This window comes from Centropristis striata, chromosome 24 (assembly GCF_030273125.1).
Source record: "Centropristis striata isolate RG_2023a ecotype Rhode Island chromosome 24, C.striata_1.0, whole genome shotgun sequence".
Taxonomy (NCBI): Eukaryota; Metazoa; Chordata; class Actinopteri; order Perciformes; family Serranidae; genus Centropristis; species Centropristis striata.
The window spans coordinates 16,743,683-16,770,844 of NC_081540.1; the positions used below are offsets into that span (position 1 = coordinate 16,743,683).

Here is a 27,162-nt window from a genome sequence, read left to right on the forward strand (position 1 = left end):
CTGCCTGCTTCCCAAAACAGAAGTCGTACCAACTGCCATCTACTGAAGGCAATACATTGACTATGGATAAGTACCTCATAAAACCCCACTTCAAAGACTATCCCTTTATGTTTTGCTGCAGTGGCTGTGTTGACAGAACAACACCTCTCCACTGTGCCACTGGAAATCTCCGTGGAATGTGTAAACATTTGCTTATACTTTGTATCCCAAGAGAAAAAGATTGGAAGCCAAAAGACTAATCTAAATAGATCAACACGTTGATGCTTTGTATCTTAAATGCAGACCTTCGTGTTTATTTGATATAGATAATATGGATGTTGATGCATCCATTTCCCTTGGTATTACATCCCCTTCTAGAGGCTGCACTGAATTATATACATGGCTGGATTTCAAACCGCCCAAAGCGGGGAACCCCCCTGGGGCCTTCATGAAGGCTCCTCGTTCAGAGGGTTGCAATTAGTTTGTGGCTCTTAAAAACTGAAAATTAGTTTGGCAGTACTGTATGTGGGCAACAAAAACTGAAATTTAAGAAGGTGAAACTTGTAGTTTTGCCTAAAATGGAATAGTAATTTTTTATAATTTTTTATTTTTTATACATATAAATGCTGCCCTTACTAGGGTTTATTATATTTAGTTCTACAATTCTACAATGTCAATTAGCAGACGCTTTTATCCAATAGTTCTCTTGTAATGTTTGTTATTCTTTTCTCATATAAACATACTTATTTCGGAAAAAGATTGGCCGATTTTATTTCATAGGCTATTTTTATTTAAGATTTTTTTATTTATTTAAATGTGCACTTTATGGAGCTTTGATTTTTACAAAAAGGTACTCCTGTTGTTATACAGTATTTGTGTTCACTTAAATAAACAGTTTCAATAAAACTACATTTTATTTGACTTTGACTAAACATTTTCTCTCACTTAGTAAAAATATGTGTATATGTATATATATGTGTGCTAAAAATATCAGGATATGTATCGTATATCGCGATCAGCCTAAATATATCGGGATATGACTTTTGGTCCATATCGCCCAGCCCTAGGAAAGAGTCAATTAAAGTGTTGAGAGAATGAGAATCAAGAGCTGAGAATGTTTGCAAGCATGGATACACTTTTTTTAAACTCTAGACAGATGAGTGTTTGCTGCAATGTTTTATGTGGTGTGTAAAATGTTCTTATTGTTCACTGTAAATCTTGGGTGTAAATTTACAGTGAAATCTGAGCAGTATCTACTACTGTACTGATGTCATACTGAATTTACTGTAAATTTACAGTGAAGTGACAGTGGCTGTAAACATTCAATAATTTACTGACAAAACTGAACTGTGACAGTATTGCGTTACAAGAAGTAATATACTGATAAATGTATTTCTAGTAATACACTGAATTTTAAAATAAGGTAAAAAAACCTAAAACAATAGGCCAGATTTGTGCTAATTACTGTTAATTTACACTGAAAAGTTTTACAGTGTTCTTATAATGTTGTTGGCCTTATATTTTACAACTGAAATAACTGAGCAGTATAACTGACGGAAGTTTCTAGTAATATATATAACCCAGGATTATCTAAATTTATGTATGGGTAATAAGCAATCTAAAGTTGTCCGGACCCTGAAGAAGCTGGCTCTCAACATGTCTCTATCAGAGAAACAACAGTCCTACTGTATTAGCTGCTGTTGTTGCAGATTGCGACTGATTTCCATAAAAACTTTAATCACTGACAGCAGGAACTGGGTTGTGTTCACCCCCTAATGCAAAACGCCAAAACTGGAATCAAACGCAGAACTGCTGGCAATCTCACCGCCGAGAGAGAAACAAAACTGAACCAGATCATGGAGCGAAAACATGCACGTTCCCAAAGAGAATAAAACCACAGTGAAGCTGACAGAAAAGACAGCTCGGGCTCCCACACAGCCAACTCCCAGCATGCAAAGTGAGCGCAACGAGACAGAGGTTGAGAAAATATGTGTCAGGGAAGAAAACAGTCTGTCTCGAGACAAAGAAGCTGACACACGCGCGCGCGCACACACACACACACACACTTCTGAGCCCTATAGGTAGTTTGACAGAGCTTGATGCTTGATTTAAAGATTCATTTATATTTCATGTTACACACATGGCAGAGCTGAAGCTGGCAGTTGACAGGCGTGTGTGTGTGTGTGTGTGTGTGTGTGTGTGTGTATGAGGGGCATTTTATGCCAGCAAACTATACTAAAATGTGTGTACAGAGCCTATGCGATGACATCAAACCTCTAACGTGCGCATTCACGTTAAATGGACAGACGCGCGTCATGTTGGCGTCGAGCAGACGTTGCACACGCGTTGCACACGCGTTGTTGCTGCGTGACGGGTGAACTACGCCTCAAACACGTGACATTAAGACCAGCGTGACTGTTAAGTACAATTCTACATGAGTGTACAGGCACACGCTGTGGAGTGTTTGTGGAAATCAAATAGCGAGGGGCCATTCGTGCCGTGCCATGCCACGTGCAAACGTACCGGACGCCTGTGCGCGCGCTTGTCTCAATGTACAAATAATTACTTACTTTATGATACATTTTTAGTTTAACAGCTAATGTTCTAGCCTATAAGTGTAATTAAACTTCACTACACTGCATGTAGTGAAGTGCGACGCTCACAGCCAGTTCCCAGCTTGGTGAGTAATTTTATGCGCGCGGACATACAGTTCATTGAGCATCAGCTATAATATACAAACAATGGCCAGGTGTGTACTTAACTTGCTATTAGGTAGGTTTACGCTGCCTGCAGCCTACTCGCTGTCACCGCTGAATATTCAGTAGCCATGTGGAAGACGCAGTCTCTTCACAATATGATTCCATCAGACCTTATATCTACACTGTTTAACCCAATTTGGCGCCTATGCACAGTCCCATTATGTTTTACAGACATTTGTAGTAAAGTAATAAGGTAAACATTTTGTGTATGCTGCATTTTGCTGACTTTCACTTTTCTTTGTATCGTGCGTCAGGCACCTCTCGCTCTCTCTCTCTCTCGCACGGCTATTTATCAGTCTTTATGCAGGCGCAGGAGACCCGGTTAAGGCGTTTTTGTATAGTTCGCTGGCATAAAATGCCCCTCATAGTGAGTGTGTGTGTGTGTGTGTGTGTGTGTGTCTGTTACCTTTTTCCCGCTCTCTTTCCATTTCAATGACCTTTTGGCTCTTTTCCTGTCTGGACAAACACAAACGGAAACAAATGGTTTAACAGCTCTTCTGTTTACTAAACATTTGGAGTGATGAAGCTCTCATATCTATAATACAAAGTTTGAGGAACACACAATCACATTCACATGTACACATGCTGTCTGTTGTAATAATTTTATTATAATTATATTTAAATATAATCCTGATTAAAAAAATTGTGTGTGTGTAAAACAAATGGAAAACTAAATTCAAAAATCTGCTAATGCTTTTTGACATATACTCAATTGAAAACTGTACAGGGACATTATATTACTTTTTTTTTTTTTTACCTTAACTTAACTTTTACCTTAAGAACTTTAACTTTTGTTTAATTATTACCACTACTACTACTACTACTACTACTACTACTACTACTACTACTACTACTACTACTACTACTACTACTACTAATAATAATAATTTTGTTCCCCCATCCTTGCATCTTTGTACTGGCTAGCTGTAAAATTTAGGATCCAGTTTAAGGCTTTTTTACTCTTTTATTTTGTCTTTTTATTTGTGTATAACTTTTATTGTATTTTAATAACTGTACAGCACTTTGGTCAACTGAGGTTGTTTTTAAATGTGCTCTATAAATAAGCTTTGACTTGACTTAATTAGGTTTTATTTAGTTTATTTAGTTTTAGACAATGTCCCAACTTTGGGATGTTGGGAACCTCTCAGAAAACTGTTGTCAGTAAACAGTTTATCACTGCTTCTACAAAATTCAGACTATCATGCTAAGTGAAAGGCACAGAATCCAGAAACCCTCATCTGAGATGGACTGACACAAAGTGATGAAGTGTGTTGCGGTCTGAAGAGAACATATATCAAATTGTTTTTGAAAATCATTGACATAGTGTCCTAAAGACTGAAGAACAAAGTTTATTGGTTTTAAGATATAATATATTGTCTTTGTACAGCTTTTAATTGAAATAATGTAAAAAAGAGACACAGAAAATGAAAACCATTTTTATCTTACACACTTAAACACCAAGCCAAATTCCTTGTATGTGAAAAACTACTTTAAAATAACAATTATACTTCAGCAGTAACAAAATAATAATGCAGCTATGTTAGAGGTGGTGTCGAGTGGTAGAGGAGTGGGACGGCTAATGAGATTCCAGCCTGGGCCCCAAAAACAAAGAGATGTGAAGTTCAGGAGAGGACTGATATTATAGAGAGGGCCAAGATGTGATAAATGGGGATAACATTGGAATATAAATATATCTTATGATGATAATTCTGCAGAATAAACCACAGCAAGTATATAAAAGATTGTGGTTTGTAGTTTGGATTTGCAGAGATCTTAACATGGCAGAATAGTTGGCCATTCCAAACAACTGAGAGATTAAAATGGATGAGCAGCTTTGAAAAGAATGAACCTGACGACCTCTCATACTTCACACGCACACAGTCAGCGGCGGGTAAAAACTGCCTCCAATATGGAGAAAACAAATCAACTCTCCCTTTCTTTAAAACACTGTTAACCCTCTGGAGTCCACGAAACCACCGGAGAGCCCTGCTGTCAGCTTCACTCTAAAGTTTTGGCTTTTCTAGAAGTTTCCATGTCCCATTTAGCGCGTCAACTCTTTTTCAGCAAAGGTTAAAACTACCTCGACCAAGTCAACATGATTTTTCCTGTTTTTGAAGAGATTTTTTTAAATTTTGCAGTGTGCATTCAGCATTCAATGCATTTTTAATGCATTTTTGTGTTTAATGTTTTTGTGTTTTTTTTGTGTTTTTTGCATTTTTGTGTTTTTATGTGTTTTTTGTAATTATTTGTGTCATTTTTATGTGTTTTTGCAATTTCTATGGGTCTTTTCTGTGTGTTTTTGTGTGTTTTTTGTAATTTTATTGTGATTTTTATGTTTTTCTTTGTGTGTTTTTTGTATTTTTTGTGTGTTTCTGTGTTCAAAATGTTGATCCAGTAAGTCAAAATGAAAAGATAATAATCAGGTCATATAGGTGAGGTTGTACTGAAAACAATGATACCAACGTGGCAGGGTGAACACTTTTTAAGTGGTTCATACAGGTAGAATGAAAAGGAGTCCAAAACCAACAGGATAGCCCCTGACTCCAAAGGTTTAACCTTAGATGTAAACTTACAGTGAAATATAATTGATGTCATACAGTGTCATACTGCATATTGCAATGCAATCTGGGAGAAAAATGTGAGAAATATGTGATTACAGCACTTTGTTAAATTTCCTAAAGGAAGCATGTGTAGTGTAAATAAAATGGTCCCAGCACAGAACCCTGTGGGACACCCTATAGAAAATATATATCATAATGTATTTGTAGTAATACACGTTTTCTAAAATACAGTGAGAAACTGTAAAAAATATTTAAAAAACTAATCCTAATAACTGAAAAACTACACACAAGTTTTACAGTGTACACAAAGTCGTGTAACAGCTCTAAAGTTTATCTACCCATACATATTAGATATTTTGTCAGTTTTCATAACCTGGTCCTGAATAAACATAATTTCATTTCAATTGCAAATTTTTATAGATTCATATTTAAATTAACTTATATTTTTGTCCCAATCACTCAAATACCATGGAGGGAATCTGTGGAAATACATAAAGGGAAAAAAATGTGAAGAATTTCACCACACACACAAGCACGTACGCACACGCCTCTTCAGAGTGCAGAGGAAAAACTGCAGTTACTCGTTTTGTCAGTGCAACAGTGGCTTAATGAGCAGAGTACTGTGTTGCTTTAATGAGTACCAGTATGTTTTAATGAGCAGAGAGATGTGACAGAGAGACTTGACTCAAACTGACAATATCACAAGAACTGTGTGTAGGGGTTGTTAATGAATGAAAACTGAAAGTACACTCACACAAAGAGACTCGTCAAACTGGCGACAACATGCCATGGCAAATCGCATCACACCTGTGTGGCAGCTTTTTCACACCTTGGACTATAAAGTCACCTGTTGGTGTTTGTATGTGGTCACTTCAGCATTGTTACAGGTTGGTGATAAGAGGGCAACAGCCATCAGTGATGGAGCTCTCGTATCTTTAATGAACTTTTTAGAAGTACTCACAGACAAAACTGCGTGTGATCAAATATAGAAGCCAAAATCAAATACTTACACTAAGTTCACAGTCAGTTCATACATCTGTGCAATCTAATACAATCCAGGAATTAATTATGTCTATGTCAAGTTTACCATAGTGGAACACTTTAAACCTTAGATGTAAATTTACGTTGAAATCGGAACAGTATTCTACTGTATTGATGTCATACAGTGTCATAGATTTCCCAAAGGAAGCATGTATAGTGTGAATAAAAGTGGTCCAAGCACAGAACCTTGTGGAACACCTTGACTAACATTACCATGCAGTGCCATACTGTATATTGCAATGTAATCTGGGAGAAAAGGTATGTGATTACAGCAATTTAAGAGAATGTAAATGGTGTAAATTTACACCAAAAAGTAATTTACTGACGAAACAAAGAGTATTGTGCAGTAAATGTACAGGAATACAGTAATATACTGCTTATTTATTTCTTGTAAGACACTATATTTCTAAAATACAGTAAAAACTGTAAACAAACCATTTATTTACGCGTCTATTCTACTTTTTGTGGCGTCTAGTGAAGCTTTTTTTTTTTTGCATAGACAGCTGATCACATAAATATCTGCTGTATATGTGTTTGACAGTGGACGAGCAGCCTCAAACACCCAAAAGAAAGTGTGATCACTCTTTCAGTCAGTCACATACACACCTGTATGTGGGGCTGACCTTCAGTGGTCAGCCAAAAACACAGTACTTTGCAGTACAGCTGCTAGTTCATTACCGAAATTTACACTGAAAAGTTTTACAGTGTATGGTTTGCTTTAGACATTCATTGTATTGACAGCTTTTTATAACCCATTACATAACATGGAAGAAATACATAATTTGATCTTTTGTATAATTTTATGCCTCTACTGTGATGCATTGAGGACTCCCTCATATAAATAACAGTAAAATATGTGTTTGTAAATGTTCTGACCTCAGTCTTGGTTTAAAATCTGCAGCAGTGGTGTTGGAGCGATGGATGCAACCAGCCCTGCAAAATATAAAGCAGTAACAGCATAATGAGAAACAAGAGGCTCAGGAGAAATGCATTGAATGGTACGGACTACAAAATACAACAACATGACACATATAGATAAGACTGAATTTGACACAAAGGGCTCACTATTGATTTTAGTACACTTGTAATGGTATGTAGTATCGAGCTTGTATCCCAGCTGGCCTTTGCAATGTGTTAATTACTCCCGCAGAGGTCGTCATGTTTTGCTGTTTTCACAGCAGGATTGCGGAAAAAAGTACTGCCCTGATATATATTATATACATATAAAATTGTAAAAAAAAAAAAAAAAAATTTTTTTAATTTTTTCATCTTGCCTTTCAGGACTTCCATAGAATACAATGGAATTTATATATACAGCACATTTCAAAGTGCAGACAGGTGTCATGAAAATTGGAAAAAATAATTGGGTCTCCATATGCTATATATATATATTGAACCTTTTACAGCCTTGACTAACAACCTCTCCTGTCCTCTCCTCTCTGATCTGTGTAAACAACCTGCAGTTCTTTCTGATTTTCAAAGAATATTTGTCACGTTATCGACAAATTAAAAAAAAAAAATCAATCATGGCTTCACAGTTGTGCAGAGGAGCGCAGAATTAATCATTTGGATGGACATTTAGTTACTAAAAACCAACGGATGGAAGCGTCAATAAGAGCATGGTTGTATTGCTATGCAACAAGGAATTCACATATCACCGCAGCACATCAAGCCTCAAGTATCACCTCAATGCAAAACATATAGCAGCTAGCGTGGACGCTAGTGTGTTAACAGAAGGTCTACCGACCTATAGGCTACCTGAATATCTGAAATGTACTATATTTCTAAATATGCTATTGCTACACTTAATGGCAAAAATTGCACTGGTCTGTTGGACTCTAACAAAAATAGACAATATTTTTGTTGCTTAAGCTTATGTATTCAGTCATTATTCAATGGTATACTAAAAATCCATGTGAAAAAAATTACTTCTGACTTTTCTCAAGTCAAATATTTATATGCGATTAAAATGCGAATCATTTCGATTAATTAATCACAAAGCCTCTAATTAGATTAATTTTTTTAATTGAGTCCCGGCCCTAGTTTCAACCTATATTTATCTGTTTGCTAGCCTTTGTTGTGTCAAATCACTGTGTCATTGTGTTAGTGTCGTATTTGCTAATAATAAAAAAGCATGCTAACCTGCTGAGTTTGCTGGCCACAGGTGTTGCGTTGTGTGTCAAAGCATCAGCAGCAGAGCTGTCACTGTTCACCCGCTGCCTCTGGGAAGAACTACAGCACAACACAGGAAACAAAGTCAGTGAACAAACTCTATCTACTCAATGAGAAAATCACTTCAACAATCAATATGCTGTGTATCAGGAGGGAGAAGCTACTCAGATTTTACATAATGCACTTGCAGAGAGAGTTAGCAAGTGATGACCAAATGTCAAAACTATGAGCCACAAACTTTCTTTAACCTCTTCACTGCCTTCACTTATCTGGTAAGTTTGGATCCCTGCGAGATAAAGAGGTGAAGAGTTGAACACTGAGATAATAATAAGCATGAGTGAAATAAAGCTACTGCCGGAGAAAAGGAGAATGAGATGGAAAAACATTCTGATGGGTGTTAAAGTGAGACGAGTTTAGGGAAGCAGAAGGTATGTTAAAGTCTCTCAGCATTTTCAAAACAAAAAGCAGCCAAGACATGACAAAAACAGATTAGCGTCTCTCTTCTGCACTGTAAACCTTAGATGTACATTTATTGTGAAATCTGAACAGTATTCTACTGAATCAATGTTATACAGAGAATGCCATTATTTACAGGAATTTACTTTATTGTAAATATTCAGTAATTATAGTGTCTTGTCAATTTACAAGAATACAGTAATATACTAGAGTTGCAACAATTATTCGATTAATCGAACAATAATCGATTATTAAATTAATCGTCAACTATTTGATCATCCAATAATTGGTTTGAGCAGTTTTTTTTTAAGACAATAAGTCCAAATTCTCTGATTTCAGCTTCTTCAATGTGAATATTTCTGGTTTCCTTGTTCCTTTATGACAATAAATTGAATATCTCTTTGGTTTGTGGACAAAACAAGAGATTTGAGGACGTCATCCTGTGGTTTGGGAAACACTGATATTTTTATACATTTTATTGACCAAACAACTAATGGATTAATCGTTTAAATAATCGACAGATTAATCGATAATGAAAATAATCGGTTGGTTGCAGCCCTATAATATACTGCAAATTTTTATTTCTAGCAATTTAATTCTGCTGCTAGTTAATTTCTGTGAATTTACAGGAACAGTTTGACAGTGTAAATGTGCTTGCTCATTGTATCCCACATAAAGAAAACAAAAATAAATGGCCAGAAAAAAGGACATGTTGACATTTTTGCACTTCAGTTTATTTTGAAGAGGAACAAGGAATCAGCTCTGTTATTGATAGAAAAAAGCCACAGTGTTGTTCAGGGTTCGTTTGTTTTTTTAACCAAAAAACAATTCCAAAATAGTGACTCTGTGCTGCAATGCCAGTTGGACGTTATTTTTGTAAAACAGAAAAATACAGAAGTATTCCTGCTGGAGGGGGTTTATGATTTATGATGACCTTAGATTTTCACTAAAAAGGATGTTCAGTAAAAAGAATGTGTGTCCCATCTGTGATTTTTTTTTCTTCTGCACAAAGTAGTTTAAATCGATTAATAGTTATAATTTTGGCCAGAATAATTTCTTGCTAACTTGACTGCATCACATGGACTTCATCAGCAGACTGAGTTTGCTCTGCGCCATTGACCTATAGTTTTGTACGATTCTGAGAAAAGTAAGTTATGCTGAGAATTGTGCAACCCCCAATTATCCCCTTTAACCCTCAAGGCCTCTTTAAATTGACGGTCCCCTCATACAAGTGTCATAAAAATGTGATATATGAATATATTTTTCACTTTCACCTCATCAGACCTTTTAGCAGTTTCCGACCTAACCATAGAAATAAAAATAAATACATTTCTTTCCATTTTTTATGTTTTAATGCCTTTTTTGTCATAAGAACCCCTGATTTTCTTAAGAGCAAAAACACAAAATATGCAACATTTTTTTTTAAAAAGGTGCAAAGTGGAATACTTGGGGTAAGGTTATTACAGCCTTGACTAGGCCAATAATTGACTCATTTAAATCAATCAATTAAATCAATCTCAACACACCATTTTTATGGTGTTCAGCTTTTTCATTGCCATGTATTATGCAAGATAAGAGAACCATTGAAACTGTATGTGATTTAGCTCTGCTGCCCCTGGTGGTTTGAGGAGGGTCATCAGACCTAAAACCTATTTTCCTATTCATGGGAAAAGCATTATATTATGTCAGGATTACAGTGTATCAAAAATATTTGTTTATAATGGGAGTCAATGGGACCAAAATGAGCCTTAAGGGTCAAAGTGTGAGTGTTATGCATATTTCTTATTCTGTACACCTTGCAAAAGAGGAATTTTTGAATTTTTAAATTATAATAGAAAACAAACCCTGGCCAAGTTTCATACAATTAGCCTTCAAAGTGACCGATATATTGAGAATCAAAAGCATAAAATTAGCTGAATGTACACGTTTGGTCCCTAAGGTTCCTCGAGGGTTAAAGTGAATCTGGGGTGGTGGATATTTAGGGGGAGAAAGCAGGTCAACAGTAGATTACACATACAAGTTGCTAATTTTTGGGTTGATACCATTTGTTCAAGACATATGCTGCTGAATCAGGATTTTTTTTAATATCGAGAAAAGAAAAAAAAATGGTCAAAAAACCCTCCAGAATATTACATCAATACGCCGAGACCTTTGGAGCACCACCTGTTGGATCACTCAAGGGTTTTAAGATTGACAGTTTGTGTGTGTGTGTGTGTGTGTGTGTGTGTGTGTGTTCTTGTACTTCCTACATAGTGAGGACCGGAACACGTTTTTAACAGAGCGAGGACATTTTTGCAAAGTGAGGTCATTTCGGCCGTTTCTTTTAGATTTCAGACTTTGTTTAAAGGGTTCAGGTTAAAATTAGGTTTATGTTTAAAAAAAGATAATTCATTCACTAACTGAAACTGTATTGTGTGGTTACAAAACTAAATAAAATTATAGTGGAAATGTCCTTCGTTTTCGTCTTTGTCAACTTTTTTCATACGTAATGAAGATGGATAAGGCAAAGGAAATAAAGGCAAAATTTATTGTGAGCTCTTTTAATCTCCCACCCAACAAATACCCCATTACAAAAAACTAAAAATAACACGAAAACAAAAAAAAATTAAAAAGTATTATAACATTGCAAGGGAATTCACTATTCCAATGAGGGTCCTCACAAAGATAGTAGTACAAGATTGTGTGTGTGTGTGTGTGTGTGTGTGTGTGTGTGTGTGTGTGTGTGTGTGTTCGTTCGTTGTTCTTATTTTATTTTATCCTATTTTATTCTTCTCACCTGCCCAGGGATTGCAGATGGAAATTAGCTTTTAGCTATAATCTGGTACAAGCCTTCTTTTTACTCCATGTAATTTGTGAACCTTGTACATGGTCCCTGTTTAAAATAAACCAGTAAAAGTAAAAGTGCATAACTCAAGAGAAGGAAATCTCAACTCAAGTTCCACTTAATATTGTATGTCTGAACTTCTTTAAGATAAGGATCTGTACTGTAGCTAGAGCTCCACAAAACACATTAACTACAGCAGCAAAAACTCAACAGCCTCTCCCTGACCTACAGGATAAATCTGTGGTTAAGGCAATCATTTGTAATGTTCAGCTTTTTTCTGGTTTGTTGATGTTTGGAAAATCCATTGGGAAGTCACTTCTGCCACTGTGACAAGTTTTCTCTCCTGAAATATACCTGGGTAATATAACTGACCTGAGAGCCTGATTGTGTCTGCGCTAACAGATTTCCACCTGATGCTGGAGTGTGAACCGACGGAATGTGAAGCTATCAGCTCGAAAATCATTTAAAAAAAACAAAATGTTTGGTGTGTAGGTGTCTTTCAGTGTGTTTGTCAGAGAGACAGAGGGATAGGGAGCAGAAGAGAGAGAGGTAATTATAGTGGGAGGAATAACGTTCACCTCTGGCCCTGCGTGGGCAAACTGCTACGCTGTTTGTGTGAGAGTGTGTGTGTGTCTAAGTACAGTAGATTGGTGTGACTCTCGAGTGCTCTGACATGCATTTCTCTCTCCATCCACTGTTTTTCTCACTCTCTCTTTCTCCTAAACCCATCTCTCCCTCACTCTGCCCCTGCCTCTTGGTCTCATCTCTCCTCCTCATCCTCCCACTCAGTGCACTCAGCATTGCAAATCAGCCCGCCAACACACATGCGCACACACACACACGTGCATGTGCACTCACACACTGCCAAAGGGAAGTGTTGTTGGGATCAGCAGGTTGTGTTGCTCTGCCGATACTCACATTGTACCTGTTACTGTATTTATTCCCTCTCTTCTCTTCTGTATGCTAATCTTTACGTGTTCACATTTCATATCCGCGGAGGAATATTATGATCCTGTCCGTGTATATTTTACCACATTGTCAAACTGTCTTCATTGTTGTGTTAATAGTTGATATTCAAAGTGGCTGCAAGGCATCAGATAATTAAACTCCGGTGACATGAAAAGTAAATACAGTTCCAGCCTTGTGCGCTCAGAGCTGTTAGCGAGGGTCAATTAACTTTAGTGATGCTGTCAGTGCAGCGTGCCCACTTATCTTTATACTAATAACTACCACTCATTACTAAAATGGTACAAAAGAGCACTGATGCTAATGAGTAAACAGCCTGCATTATGTGATCAGGGAGACAGATTAACAGTACTTAATGTTACATGACATGGTTTTTGTCATATCTATGTTTACATGCATACAGTAATACTGCTTAATACTTGTGGAAAGTTAAACTATCATTTTCATTGTTCTACAACTGTGACTTTTTAATCAGGATGTTCATTAGGATTCATCTATACTGTCAACCTTGGATGGAAATGTAAGGGTTTTTTCATTCCATATTCTGAAACTCTTATTCCACATGTTCATGTTTCATTTCGTATCTTCACTCTAATCTTTTTTTTTTTTTTTTAACTCATTCCATATCCTCACTCTAATCCTTTTTTTAAACTCATTCCATATCCTCACTCTAATCCTTTAAAAAAAAAAAAACTCATTCCATATCCTCACTCTAATCCTTTGAAAAAAAAAAAAAAACTCATTCCATATCCTCACTCTAATCCTTTTTTTTAACTCATTCCGTATCCTCACTGTAATCCTTTTTTAAAAACTCATTCCATATCCTCACTCTAATCCTTTTTTCTTTTTTTTTAACTCATTCCATATCCTCACTCTAATCCTTTAAAAAAAAAAAAACTCATTCCATATCCTCACTCTAATCCTTTGAAAAAAAAAAAAAAACTCATTCCATATCCTCACTCTAATCCTTTTTTTTAACTCATTCCGTATCCTCACTGTAATCCTTTTTTAAAAACTCATTCCATATCCTCACTCTAATCCTTTTTTCTTTTTTTTTTAACTCATTCCATATCCTCACTCTAATCCTTTAAAAAAAAAAAAAAACTCATTCCATATCCTCACTCTAATCCTTAAAAAAAAAAAAAAAACTCATTCCATATCCTCACTCTAATCCTTTTTTTTTAAAAACTCATTCCATATCCTCACTCTAATCCTTTTTTTTAACTCATTCCGTATCCTCACTGTAATCCTTTTTTTAAAAATCATTCCATATTCTCACTCTAATCCTTTAAAAAAAAAAAAAAAAATCATTCCATATCCTCACTCTAATCCTTTAAAAAAAATCATTCCATATCCTCACTCTAATCCTTTTAAAAAAAAATCATTCCATATCCTCACTCTAATCCTTTTTTTAAAAAAACCTCATATTCTCAAACATTCATTCTAATTTTCAATAAATGCGCACTGAAGTTGCCTGTATTTCTTTTCAAACTTTTGGACAGTTGGATGCAGAGATATTTGGACAGTGACATAATTTATCATTTTTAGCTCTGTACACCATCACATGGATTAAGATGTAAATGAAGTGCAGATTTACAAGAGGCTGGACTAAAATATTGTATGAAATATTTAGGAATTCATACACTGTTGTCAGGCGCTCAAAATTTAATTGGAGAAATTAACATAACCAGTAATGAAATATTCATTTTTAATACTTTACTTGAGAAACTTTTGCAGGCAGTGACTGTGTGACATGTTGAACCCATGGACACTGAATGCTGAGCAGGCCTTTACTGCAGCTGTCTTCAGTTGTTTGTCGTGGATATATTTCTGTCTATTATTTTGCCCAAGTGGTTGAATATTCCACTTCTTTGCTTTCGCATTATGTTTCGGTACATCTGTACTGTGAAACGTGGTCCAACAAACTTTGGCTGAAACTTTGGCTGAAACTTTGGCTGAAACTTTGGCTGAAACTTTGGCGTGAGCCCATGCATGTCGGAATTTATCCGACTGCTTCTGCCCTGAACAATACAGTCCTACAAAGTCTAATTGCAGTAACTATACAAAAGGTAAAACTGAGAAAAACTGCTTTAAAGTTTTTTAACGTGTTTTAACTGGCCAGCCAAATGTGTTATATGTAGATAAGTGATACGACACATATTTCTACATGTATTGATGTAATTTTTATGCTCAAAAATCATGTTGATTTATTTCACCTTTGACCCCAAAAATGTAGTTACTGCACTCTGGTTTTGCAGTAAAAGGTTCTAATAGTAATGAAAAACAGAGTGCAGTAACTACAACGTTGTTTTCTTTCAGCTTTTATATTTAGTTTTCAGTGAATAAACATTTTCAAATAGATTTTGTTATCAGTGTGTTTAAAAGTGTTTAACAACTCTATTCAAAGATGTCTGTATTTTAGACATATTATAAATTAATGTTATATTTTAGTCTTAATATAATTTGATCTCACTTTTTTACTTCATCACTATCTAGATAACAATGTCCCTTTCAAATAAACTTAAAATTTCTATTTGTTTTACTGTTTGAATTAGTATATAAATCCAAAGCAGACTGTGGTAAGTGCTGCTTGGTTTTGAGTTGGATTTTGTGGTTTTTATATCATTATTTCTCTGAAATAAAGCAAAATTGAAATCTAAAACTTTGTCACAAGATAAAACAGACATCAAGGAGTTCATTTTTAGTTATTACTCAATTTTGACCAAAATGTAGTTACTGCAGTTAGAATTTGTAGAGCAGAATAAACACTATGAGCCAGTGGCTGCTCCAGGTGATTTACAGATGTTCCAAGCTTCATCTGTACTTTTTATTTGAGTTTCATCACCAGAACGTGACATGGCTTTTTTAGATGTTTTTTTTTTTTTTTAATAAAGTTAACCTGCCCTTCCTATTGCTAAGGCTTATCAATGGTTTGCACCCTATGGTGAACCCTCTGTATTTGCTCTTGTGAAGTCTTCTCTTCAAGAGGTCATGGCTATTTCTTTATCACAAAGACGATCCTGACATCCAGCCATTTTTTTGTGTTGCTGAGCTCAACTGTGACTTCTTTTATTCCCAGATGTATGAAAGTGCTGATGTGGCTGCTTCTAATGCTCCTGCCATCTCTCCGATGGATTTGTTGATGTGTTTTTGCTGCCTGTTTCACTTGCATTCAGGGCTCCTTTGACTGCATATTGTGAGCAAACAGCTTCCAAACGCAAATGTCACATTCAACTCTAGACCTTTAACCAGCCTCATCAATAAATAAATAACAAAGGAACAGCTCACAACTGTCAATCAGAGAGCCTACTTTTGGTCCCTTGAAAAGTGGGGCTACGTATTATAGAGCTGTAACTGTAATAACAGACCCAGATATCAGATAGTGTGCTGGATATTAGGGCTTCAAAAACAAACATCCTAACCCTTTGTTATTGGTTGACGGTGCAACTTCAGGTCACCACAGTTGAACTTATGGATTTCCTCATGGTAGGGCTCATTTTAACCATCTACTATACTGTTATGAGGTTGTGTTATTTATTTTTTAAAGTGTAATCACTTTAAATGTATTGTGTTTATGTTGAATCTTGACATTCAACTGTTGGTTTGCAACTTTTCATGGGATGTGTTGACAAAATCTAGACTAGGTCAAAACCTAGTATATGGCTGACCATGTTTGGTCAATAGGATTATGCAGGCAATGTGTTACAGTAATAGTTTATATTAATAACTATTTGTGTAATATGAAGTATCTATAAAGCAAGAAGTGTCTGTGTGTGTGTGTGTGTGTGTGTCTAGTTCATATTTCTCTGACCGTTAGTCAGACTGACCTCAGATTTCGTATGTGGCTTGCTCATGACATGTGTGCATCCTCAATTTTGAAGATTTTTTAATTTATTTTTCAAAATATCATTATTTACGTAGGACGTGTTGCTGCATTGCACTGTTTCTGATCGGACGCCTTTTAGGGGAGCTCCGCCCCCTTTTAGGAGAGCTCCGCCCCATTGTGTGATATGCCTACACCTGGTCAGTAACACAATTCACTCTGGATTTCCACCCTGACTCATCTCATCTGGAAGTCTATTTAGCCTACCTATCTTTAGGAATTTTAAAGTGCGCTACAAGGTCCGATTTTCCAATAATATTCAAATAGTTTCCAGCGAATATCAATGTTCAATGTGTATGTGCTGGATGATGTGGTGCCTTATGAAAAGTACGTTTTTTATGGAGTTGCAGATGTTGTAGTGGTCTGCATCTAATGTGCAAATTCTGTTATTCGCGATTAGCATGCTAAGCGGAGATTTAGCTTTATTCACTTCTTATGTTGCATTACTATGTAATTCAGGGATGACATTCATGTTGCTTAGCGTAATGCCCATAATCATTTGATATGAGAGTATATCAGCTAATTGGGTTCATGTTAATGTACTTTTAGTGCAGCATACTGCATAATGTGCTATCTCACAATTAGCATGCTAAGCGGAGATTTAAGCCCTTTTTTCGGATCAGTTTGATCCATTAAAAACAGTAAAAACAAAAGTTTATTAACTGACAGCTAAGCATAATACGGACAGTAAGATAGCGTTTCTGTGTTATTTAAGGTTACACTAGCAAGAGGCACAACCTCATTTGGCCATAATTGAAAAATAAACTTAATCTCCCACTATACAAATACATACTTCCTACGGGCACTGCACTAGTATATAAACGTCATTGTATTATCCACAAATAGCTAGATAGCCGCCTTGATCAACCCCGCCTCTTGAACAAAGTGTCAAGGGGCGGACTGACTCTCAGTCAGTCAGTCACACACACACCTGTGTGGAGGGTTGACCTCAGCAATCAGCCAAAATACTGTAGAATAACAGACTTTCACTAAAAATTAGTCAACAGAGGAAAATAAACTCTTCAGCGTCTCTTCTCCCCCTGAATCTTTTTTCTCTCTCTCTCTCTCCGATCTTTTCAGAGTATTTAAAGAGAATCAGCAGCTCTAACAGGTTCCTGTAGGTGAGAATTTAATCTGTGTGAGTGTGTGTGTAAACATGGTTAAAAGGATTTCATATGGAGGCAGGGCAAGGAGGAAAATGTGTTGTCCTCAGACACACACACTGGAAACACACACACAACCATGGCAAATACTATAGTAACACTTGGCAAACTGTGGAGAAATGCAGATAGAATATATTATTCATGTATTTATACTCCTACACACACATATACACTTATGCACACACACACACGCTTCAGAATTATGCAGTTCTACTTCATGCAAGCTTTACCTTTAACAAGCTCTATTGGCTTGACAATTCAAACTGTGAAGCAGCGCAATGCAATTTGCATGTACTTGCTCAACCAATCAGAGAGAGCCAAGCCCCTCCCACAGTACCAGCCACTGACTATACAGATGTCAGAATGCATCTTGACATCAACGCATCTGTTTTATGTGTTATGTAAAACAAAAACTTAAGAACTATAAAAATAAGACAGTTTTACGCTAGAATATAGTAAGAAATTGGGGAAAAAAATGACATACTTTACAGGCAAATTATGTTAAATTTACACTGAAAAGTTTTACAGTGTATATTTGTGTTTAATGTGTGTTTTTACCTGGGAACAGAGGATGAAGGTGGAGGGGAGGAAGGATCGGCAGGGTAGACAAAGACTTGGTTGGAGGTTTGATTAGAGGGGCTCTCCCTGAAGAGCACCAAAAAAAAACAACACATTATGAAATATGGCATCCAGCAGAGCATCCCCTCATTATGTAACAAAGCCAGGATCTAACAGGGGGCACTAACTATTGATCACTGAGCTGGGATATTAATGCTACAGTTCATCTGGAGCCAAATTAACCCACATAATAACGGTTAAGCAGGCTGCATGTTTTCCTCATCTGCTAGTATGTTTGGCTGCAAAATGTCCTATTACTCAAAAAGAGTAATGCTCTTCAAAAGAGCATATTTTTACATCATGGTGTTGTAGTTAGTAGGGCCACCTCACAGCAAGGGTTCAAATCCCGGTGGCTCTTCTGAATGGAGTTTGTACGTTCTCCCTATGACAGCGTGGGTAGACACGATGACATCAAACGTCTAACATGCGCGTGTAAATTCCATTCACTTTCAATGGACAGACAGGCATCACGTGACGTGACGGCTGCGTGACGGGTGAACTACGCCTCAAATACGTGACATGAAGAGCCGTGTGACTGTTAAGTTAAGTTACCGGTGCTGCTGATCGCTTCTGAAGTACTTTTAGGTTGTTTATCTCATGGCAACGCGTTGTCACTGGCAACTTGTCAGCATAGTGACGAACGGGCAGCAGCTGCAACGACAACCTCACACACATTATAAACATAATAATCATTGGAAATCAGGATTTGTGAAGTTATGGCTTCAGTGCTGATGTTTAGCCACAGGGTGGCGCAGTTATTACACCGGCATCAGTATCAAGCATGATATGACTGATATGTGATATATACATGATATGATATATGATATATGATTATGATTAATAATAAATAATAATTATGTTCATAAATGTGAACCATGTATGGTTCAGAGAACAGTAGCCTATACTAGTGTATGATATTTTTTTTTTATCCAGTGAATGCAATGCGCTTCCGTACACAAGCTCTCCCAACAGAGCTCTATAAAGGCTGTACACAATACAACAGTAAAGACAAAACATGCGTATCGGCTCTATCTCACGGCACAATAAATAATTTTATTGCACAAAGTGCCGACTACAGATGAACGCAAACAGTAGATAAGGTGTTAAGGAACAGCACAACATCAGACAGAATCCTCACATTAACGGTTTGTTTAACGATTGTTGTTTCAGTACCACGGACAGCTCATGCGTAACAGAACATGCGCATAGCCTACGGCAACCAGTTAGTGTGGAAACCATTAAGGACACAACACCGGCCTTTAATCTTTCTGTTGTCTCACGCCAGTGTTTACTTGTACTGTTTAAGGTTGAGCCGCCAGCCGTTGTGAGAAATAAAGCACGACGCGGTGCGAGCCGCAAATATAACGACCACCCGTCAACGAAGAGTTCCAGGGTGGTCACAAGGGCCGAGTTACAAATGCAATTATACATTTATTTCCTTTCTTACATACTTGTTTATATTTTTTGTAACAAAATATGTTTTTTTATCAAACTATGATGGCGAATTTTGAGTTTAACAGCTGCTTCGCTTCACAATTAAAGCAATCCATGTTTTACCAAGAGAGACCTATTACACAGTTTAGGCTGTTTCAGTCTACCTAAATGCAATTTAAGGACACGCCTCGGCTGATGCTTAATTAACTGTATGTCCAAGCGCATAAAATTACTCAAGAAGCATCCTTATTCATTGGACAGGTCCGCATGGCTACATAATATTCAATTTGTACATTACAGCTGATGCGTAATGAACTGTATGTCCAAGAGCTAACTGGGAACTGGCTGTGAGCGTCGCACTTTACTATTACTATTTTTAAGTAGCTGAAATTATTTTAATTATCCCTTTCACCCTTGCTATCATTAAATATCAATTCGATATTCAGAGAGAGAGAGAGAGAGAGAGAGAGAGAGAGAGAGAGAGAGAGAGAGAGAGAGAGAGAGAGAGAGAGAGAGAGAGAGAGAGAGAGAGAGAGAGAGAGATTAACAAGGAAATAAAAACGGGCCTGAAAATAATAGAAATATCCTGACAGCTCTGTGGGGGCTTGGAGTTCATCTATAAGTTCTGCTTTCTTATAACCAATCCCATGTGAAGCTGAGACTCTGTAACAGCTGAATTGTTATAGGCGTACACACACACAGGCGTCCGCTACGTTCGCTCGTGGCAGTGGCAGGCGACGCGTTCTAGGCGTTTAAGTATAGTGTGCTGGCATAAAAGACCCCTGACACAGACACACACAGACACACACAGACACACACACACACACACACACACACACACACACACACACACACACACACACACACACACACACACACACACACACACACACTTTTCAGTAATTCAGTTAGTCTGGTAGAATCTCTGAAACATTTATGTGACCCAAACAGTAACTGAATAAACCAAAGTTAGAATCTTGCACTGGACTGCACTGAGCCTCTCTGTTCATCAGAATCAATGGAAGTCGTAAACTGGAATAAAAGATATACGAGACAAGCATATTTACACTGTAGAAGTCTTCTGAACTCCATGACGGGCATCTTCTAGTGTTTTCTCCTGGTGAGTTAGTTCACCAGAAATCATTGAAGATAGATTTAAGTGGACAGCTATCTCTGAATGACACCATAACTTTCCAAAGACTGCACAGTGAATGGGATTTCTACCTGCGGAGATAATCCGGGTGAAAAACCTGATAAGTAAAAAGCACTGTACTCCGACGGAGGAACAAATTTATGGATTTAGCTCAACCAATTTTGACCCCGGACATCTGGCAGACAGCAGACAACTGGAAAACAGGTTTGAACTATAGGTCTTCCTTTGTCACAGCAGACACTTTGACTTGTCATAGTAGGAAAAGCACAGATGTTTCTGACAACACTTACAATGGCTCCGTTCTATTCATGTGTCCGTGTGACAGTGAGCCAGCATGCACAAAGCAGCACCCTTGAACTAAAGCAGCTCAATGGAACTCAGCTATCATCAACTTCATTATCTACACCTGTGTTTTGAAAAGCCAGAAATGGGAGATGGCTGCTGAAAAGTTTTTGGTAATGAGTATTATAATCAGTGCTTGCCATGGATGTGTAAAGAGAACCAGATACAGTGTTGGAGGGGGTTCTGCTTATTCCCTATGAAAGTTGCTCAGTTGCACAAGAGCCAAAAAGAAGTTTTGACATTTGTGCATAAAAAAATACCCGGATCTTCTGCTGCTCTTGAGCTTCTATTGGACCTATAGGACTTGTGCACTAAACACTTCCACCAGCCTTCCTGTTAAGCAATCTGCTCACTTAAGTATGAATAAAATGACTTATGGCTCTTCTAGACTTTCCAAATGTTAATGGACAGAATGGTTCAATTTCTGTCAGTGAAACAAGTCATTTTGTGGGGGCTGTGACCATCTGAATTTTCTTTTTGCTGATTTAGAGACGTTTCTTTACAAATGTTAGTCTTCGGGGGGAAAGTCTTTCTGGGTCCAATGGTATCATGTGACGCAACCATAGACTCGAGTTCAGCGTTACACTCGTCTCCACCTTGTTTCTGATACGGGGAGCAGACCATATCTGGACTGTGGAGGAGTGAGAGGGATCTGATCACTGACTACAGCCTCTCTACTCCTCAACCTGACTGAGAGAAGTCACTGCTAATTCATGTTAGCATTAACTGGAGCATTAACTGGGATGTTAGTTTTGTCTAGCAAAAAACAAAAACAAAAACAAAATGTATGTTACTAACCTCAGAAAACTGAGCAGCGACTCCTTGGAGTGTCTGTTAGTCCAACCAAACGCTGAACAAGACATTTTTACTGAACAAAATGTTCAAATAAACTGTCATTAAGTGAAAATACAGTGAAAGGGTCAAAGTTATGACACCAAACCGCTAAACGTCCTTTTTTCTATATATATATATATATAATGTTATATATAACTTTATTGACACGTTGCCGTGGATACGCATTGCTCTGCTTCTCTCCTGATGACGGCTCGCCCTGTTAGTGACCTGTCAATCAAAGGTAGCCACACCCCAAATCATACGATTCTTTATCTTCTATTTTCTTCTAAGTGGGGCCATTATTAGAACTTAGCGCCCCCTGCTGGAATTTTTGGTAAAAAGCAGCTTAAGGCACTTCCTGGTTTGCCTCCCTGCTCAGACCCGGAGTTTGCCGCCTAGACGCAACCGGAATATGTAATTCCAACGTTAATACCACTATGTCAAATCAGCATCAATGCATATGACTCTACTAGGGGCCTGGTGCCAGCGAAGAAGAAAAAAAGGCAAAAAAAGTATCTTGTGGTGCAAAGTGGAAAAACTCCTCTAGAGAGACAATTCAACCTGCAGCTGTAGTTATGGGGAGAAGCTGCTATCAACATAAACATGCTGCTTCCCAGGTGCTCTGGTTTGTGACAAAAGTGAAAAATCGCAGAATTTCAGTGAACTGTTTAATTATGTGAACAAACTGGAACCCCAGTTTTTTGTATTTGTGGACCACTGCCAAAGTGAACAGAGGGATTAGCTGCACAAAGTTTAGCAATCTCTGATAACGTGTATTTGTTGTGGGGATGTAGGCATCTTTCAGGAAACAAACAGATCTAGAGTTAAAGTCTTGAACCAGCTCATTGATCAGTCTCCTAATTCCTCCTCCCAACACTCCTCATTTGGGATCCACTGAAAAAATGGAAGCACTGGTTAATACTGGAATTAATGAATGAACCTCAACCACACACACTCTGCAACCACAACCTTGCTGATAATGATGGCGACAAAAGGATAGAGAACAGCTCTCTCCCTCTTGGGCTGACAAGACTCTTAAGGCCAGCAAGGTCACCAAAAGTTTTCCTCATCAGCCTCCCTCTCCCTGGTTATCTTTAACAAGCCGAGAGACAGATGTGATGTAAGTTAATGGATGCCACCAAGCTGCTCTGACATATCTCAAATTACTGCAATTCAAGCCAACAGCAAGCCAATTTGCCTGGCATCAGTGGACCGGCAGGGTCCCCTGCTGGACTCCTGGGCATGGATGGAGAGCCTGGTACAGTGGCCCCGCCCACACCCACAAACAGATCTTCTGCTGGACGCCATCCTGGCCCAGTTTTCTATCAGTCGTAGTAGAATGAACCAGATGCACTCAACTCATTCTGCAGATTCATCAAATTTGATACCAATTAATAATTCTGCTGAACTGGAAACAAAAAAATTCCCCAGTCTTTCAAGCTTTAATGAATGATATAATGAAACATTTGCAGTTAGAGAAAATAAACCTGAGAGGTAAGATAATACCTTTTACACAACATGGCAGCCATTTATGGACTATTATACCAAATATAACCCCATGAAAAATTAACAACTGTGAATTTTAGAACACTTGACATCCTCCAAGTTGTATTATTACTATATAAATCTCATTTTATTTGTAAACCTGATTATTGTTTTGATATTTGATTTGACTCCACCTAGATTTTTGTTTGTTTGTTTGTTTTTGCTTTTATTTTTCTACTATCATTCTGTTCTTTCGTGTTGATTTCAAGCATAAATTTACATGTGTCTTCTTTATTTTTGTATGTGAACGAAAGAAAAAACAAAACAATAAAGAGTAGTTGAAAAAAAATTGATACCAATTACTTTTCAGCCAGTCTGTTTTCACAAGGAAACTTGAAAATGTCTTCTAAAGCTAAAAACTTTTACATTTTAATTTGTTTTTAACTGAAACTGTTGAGTCAATCCATCCTTGCTTCAGTTCTATGAGTGCACTGTAAAATATGTAAATTTACAGTGAAATCTGAACAGTATTCCACTGTATTGATGTCATACAATGTCATAATAAATATGCGATTACAGCACTTAAAGAGAATTACATTATTTACAGAAAATAACTGTAAATTTACACTGAAAAGTTTAGTGTGACATCTTTAACCCTCCTATACTCTTGGGGTCCTTTTTGACCCCAAATCATTTTCAACATGCGATTAACATAGGTTAACTTTCATAGAATTGCTTGAAATTTTCAGCATATGTGCCCCTTTATGCATGCACACAGTCAAACTTGAAAATTAGGCCCTAATTTTGTATATTTGACTAAAACTGACCAAAAGTAATGAAAAAATATGAAAATTATATATCAATGTGTTGGTCTTGACGTGCCGTGAAAGGTGAATAAAAAAAGTTGTCAATCATTTTTTTCTACATGTCTTAAAACCAGTCTAATGCCATGGGGTCCTTTTTGACCCATGAGGACCATGAGTGTTATTCTTCTTCTTTTTTTGCTGACATCCAAAAATGAACAATGTTCTCTACTCTGTGCATTCTCATCAAGAAACGTTTTTTTTCCACTATAACTATTGAAAAAATATTCAGGTTTTATTACCTTTTTTTGCCTCTTGAAATGAGGCTTAATTTTGTATATTTGACTAATACTGACCAATTAATAATGAAAAAAATATGAAAATTATATATTAATGTGTTGGTCATGAGTTGCCTTAAAAGGTGAAAAAAAAAAAAGTTGGTAATATTTTTTTTTGTACATGTCGACGGGAGGACTACACAAGGGTTAAGAAAGGAGGTGGGATTGCCATTTTGTTTTAATAATTTTATCTAGTGACAGACATTTTTCAGAATTGCTTCTTTTGAATATTTTTCTCTTCATGACGATCTACAAGCTCCCTAAACACTGTGCAAAATGTGCAACGGGCAGTCCATCCATTATCTGCATTGACTTCAACTTCGTAGTTATTGTTTGTAATTAAAGTTAAAAATTTGTGACGATAACCTCTATGAAAGAAGCTCTAAAGAACTGTTGAGAGAAGTATTCATTCAGGCTTTTTCTTCCACGCCTGCCCCCGCAGTAGATACACTTTTAGATCATTTCAGTTCTAAAATTACAAATGTTATTGAAGCCATTGAGAAAAAAGCACCGTGGAGAAATGGCACGCTGGTAAAAAAAAAAAATGAATCAAAGAGAGTTAAAAAGCATTAAGACACCTATGACCTCACATTTATCATCTAGAAGGTAGAAATGACATCATTGCCAAAAATAATAACACACAAGCCTTAGACACTGTTGACAGGCTGACAAACCCTCCTTTGTCAATAGCCACTAAACTTTCATCCACTTAGTCATGCAGTGAGTTGGCCTCCTTCTTAACTGACAAATTGAGAAACAAGCTGTCAGTTTCTCCATATCAGGCAAAGGGGCTGTATTGTCCTTACGTCCACTTAGAACCGAAGCATGTCACTGTTTGGTCCCATCACTTATGACACTTTGGAGGAAATTGTGCAACATTTGTACTCCTCCTCCTGCTGCTGGCGTTATATCCCCACAGGCTTTTTCAAGATGTTTATTACTGCATCGCTTCAGAGCTTCTCTTCTCTCAGGCTATTCCCCTACAGGCCCCGAAAACTGCTGTTATAAAGACACTCTTAGAAGGAACAAGGAACAACTAGAACATTTATAAAGAAATTTTGAGTATGCTTGACTCTGGCTCGTGACTCCCACCGATACATTAATGACACTGCCGACTAGATTACAGTATATTATCTCTACCATTGCTGAGGTATGTGACAGATCAAGCTTTTAACATGTTTGTGTATAAGTGTGTGTGTGTGTGTGTGTGTGTGTGTGTGTGTGTTCTTGTGCTTCCTACATAGTGAGGACCACAACACGTTTTTAACCAACAGAGTGAGGGTGTTTTTGCAAAGTGAGGACATTTCGGCCAGTCCTCACTTTTTTAAAGCCTTTTTTGAGATTTCAGACTTTGTTTTAAGGGTTAAAGGTTACATGATAGTGATGATTAACTGAAACTGTATTGTGTGGTTACAAAACTAACTAAAATTATAGTGAAAATGTCCTTCGTTTTCCTCTTTGTCAACTTTTTTCATACATAATGAAGATGGATAAGACAAAGGAAATAAAGGCAAAATTTACTGTGACCTCTTTTAATCTCCCACCCAACAAATACCCCATTACAAAAACTAAAACTAATAAAAGCTAAACAAAAGCTAAAGTATTTCAAAAAATAAATACTAAACTAAAACTATCAAACTCACTCTAAAAACAAATTAAAACTATCTGAATTTGAAAACAAAAATTCACAACCCAATTAAAACAAAACAAAAAATTCAAAACTATTATAACCTTGATAGGAAGGCCCTCACAAAGATAGAAGTACAAGAATGTGTGTGTGTGTGTGTCCGTCCCTCTATCTGATCTGCTCTGATTGGTGGCCGCCACACAGACAATCAACGGCAGCTGCTCCTGTGACATTTGACACCACTGAGAGAGAGACAAAAACAGCTGAAAGTTCCCCTTGAACTGGAAGCACTTTTGGCCAAATCGCAGTTTCTATCAGTGAACACTTTGAGCATCCTGAGTTCTTCCTGAACGTCTACATATGTGTTTCGTGAAGAAAAAGTATAACAGCACTGAGCAGGGATAACATTGAACTGTTGTTTTATTATTCTAATATAAACTGCATTAACGGAGATAATTTGTCCAATTTCTCTTCAGTGGGTTTCTGTCTGCTCTGTTAGCTAGTTTTTAAGCCCGCTGAATATCCAACTCAAAGACAGGTTTTCTCATCTGTATTGTAGGCGTTGATTTGCATTTTCCAGTATTTGGTGAATGAACACGACTGACGATGCCTTCCTGCTCTTTCATCTGTTTCCAGTGTCAGCAGGTACACAAGCTGCCCACTTTCACACTCTGTACTTATTTTGTGTCATGAAGGAGGTGTATCTGGATAAAGTACAAAAGGA

General features: G+C 37.1%; 1 protein-coding gene across 1 annotated transcript in view; it reads right to left on the reverse strand.

Annotated features, from left to right (window-relative positions):
* LOC131962755 (diacylglycerol kinase zeta-like) overlaps positions 1–27,162 on the reverse strand; it is a 112,305-nt gene that overhangs the window by 21,517 nt on the left and 63,626 nt on the right. Inside the window, exons 29-32 of the mRNA XM_059327810.1 lie at positions 18,363–18,449; positions 8,483–8,572; positions 7,217–7,273; positions 3,145–3,194 (exon numbers count right to left, since the gene is read on the reverse strand). Coding sequence (XP_059183793.1) covers positions 3,145–3,194; positions 7,217–7,273; positions 8,483–8,572; positions 18,363–18,449 — 284 coding nt within the window. The remainder of the gene's footprint in view (positions 1–3,144; positions 3,195–7,216; positions 7,274–8,482; positions 8,573–18,362; positions 18,450–27,162) is intronic.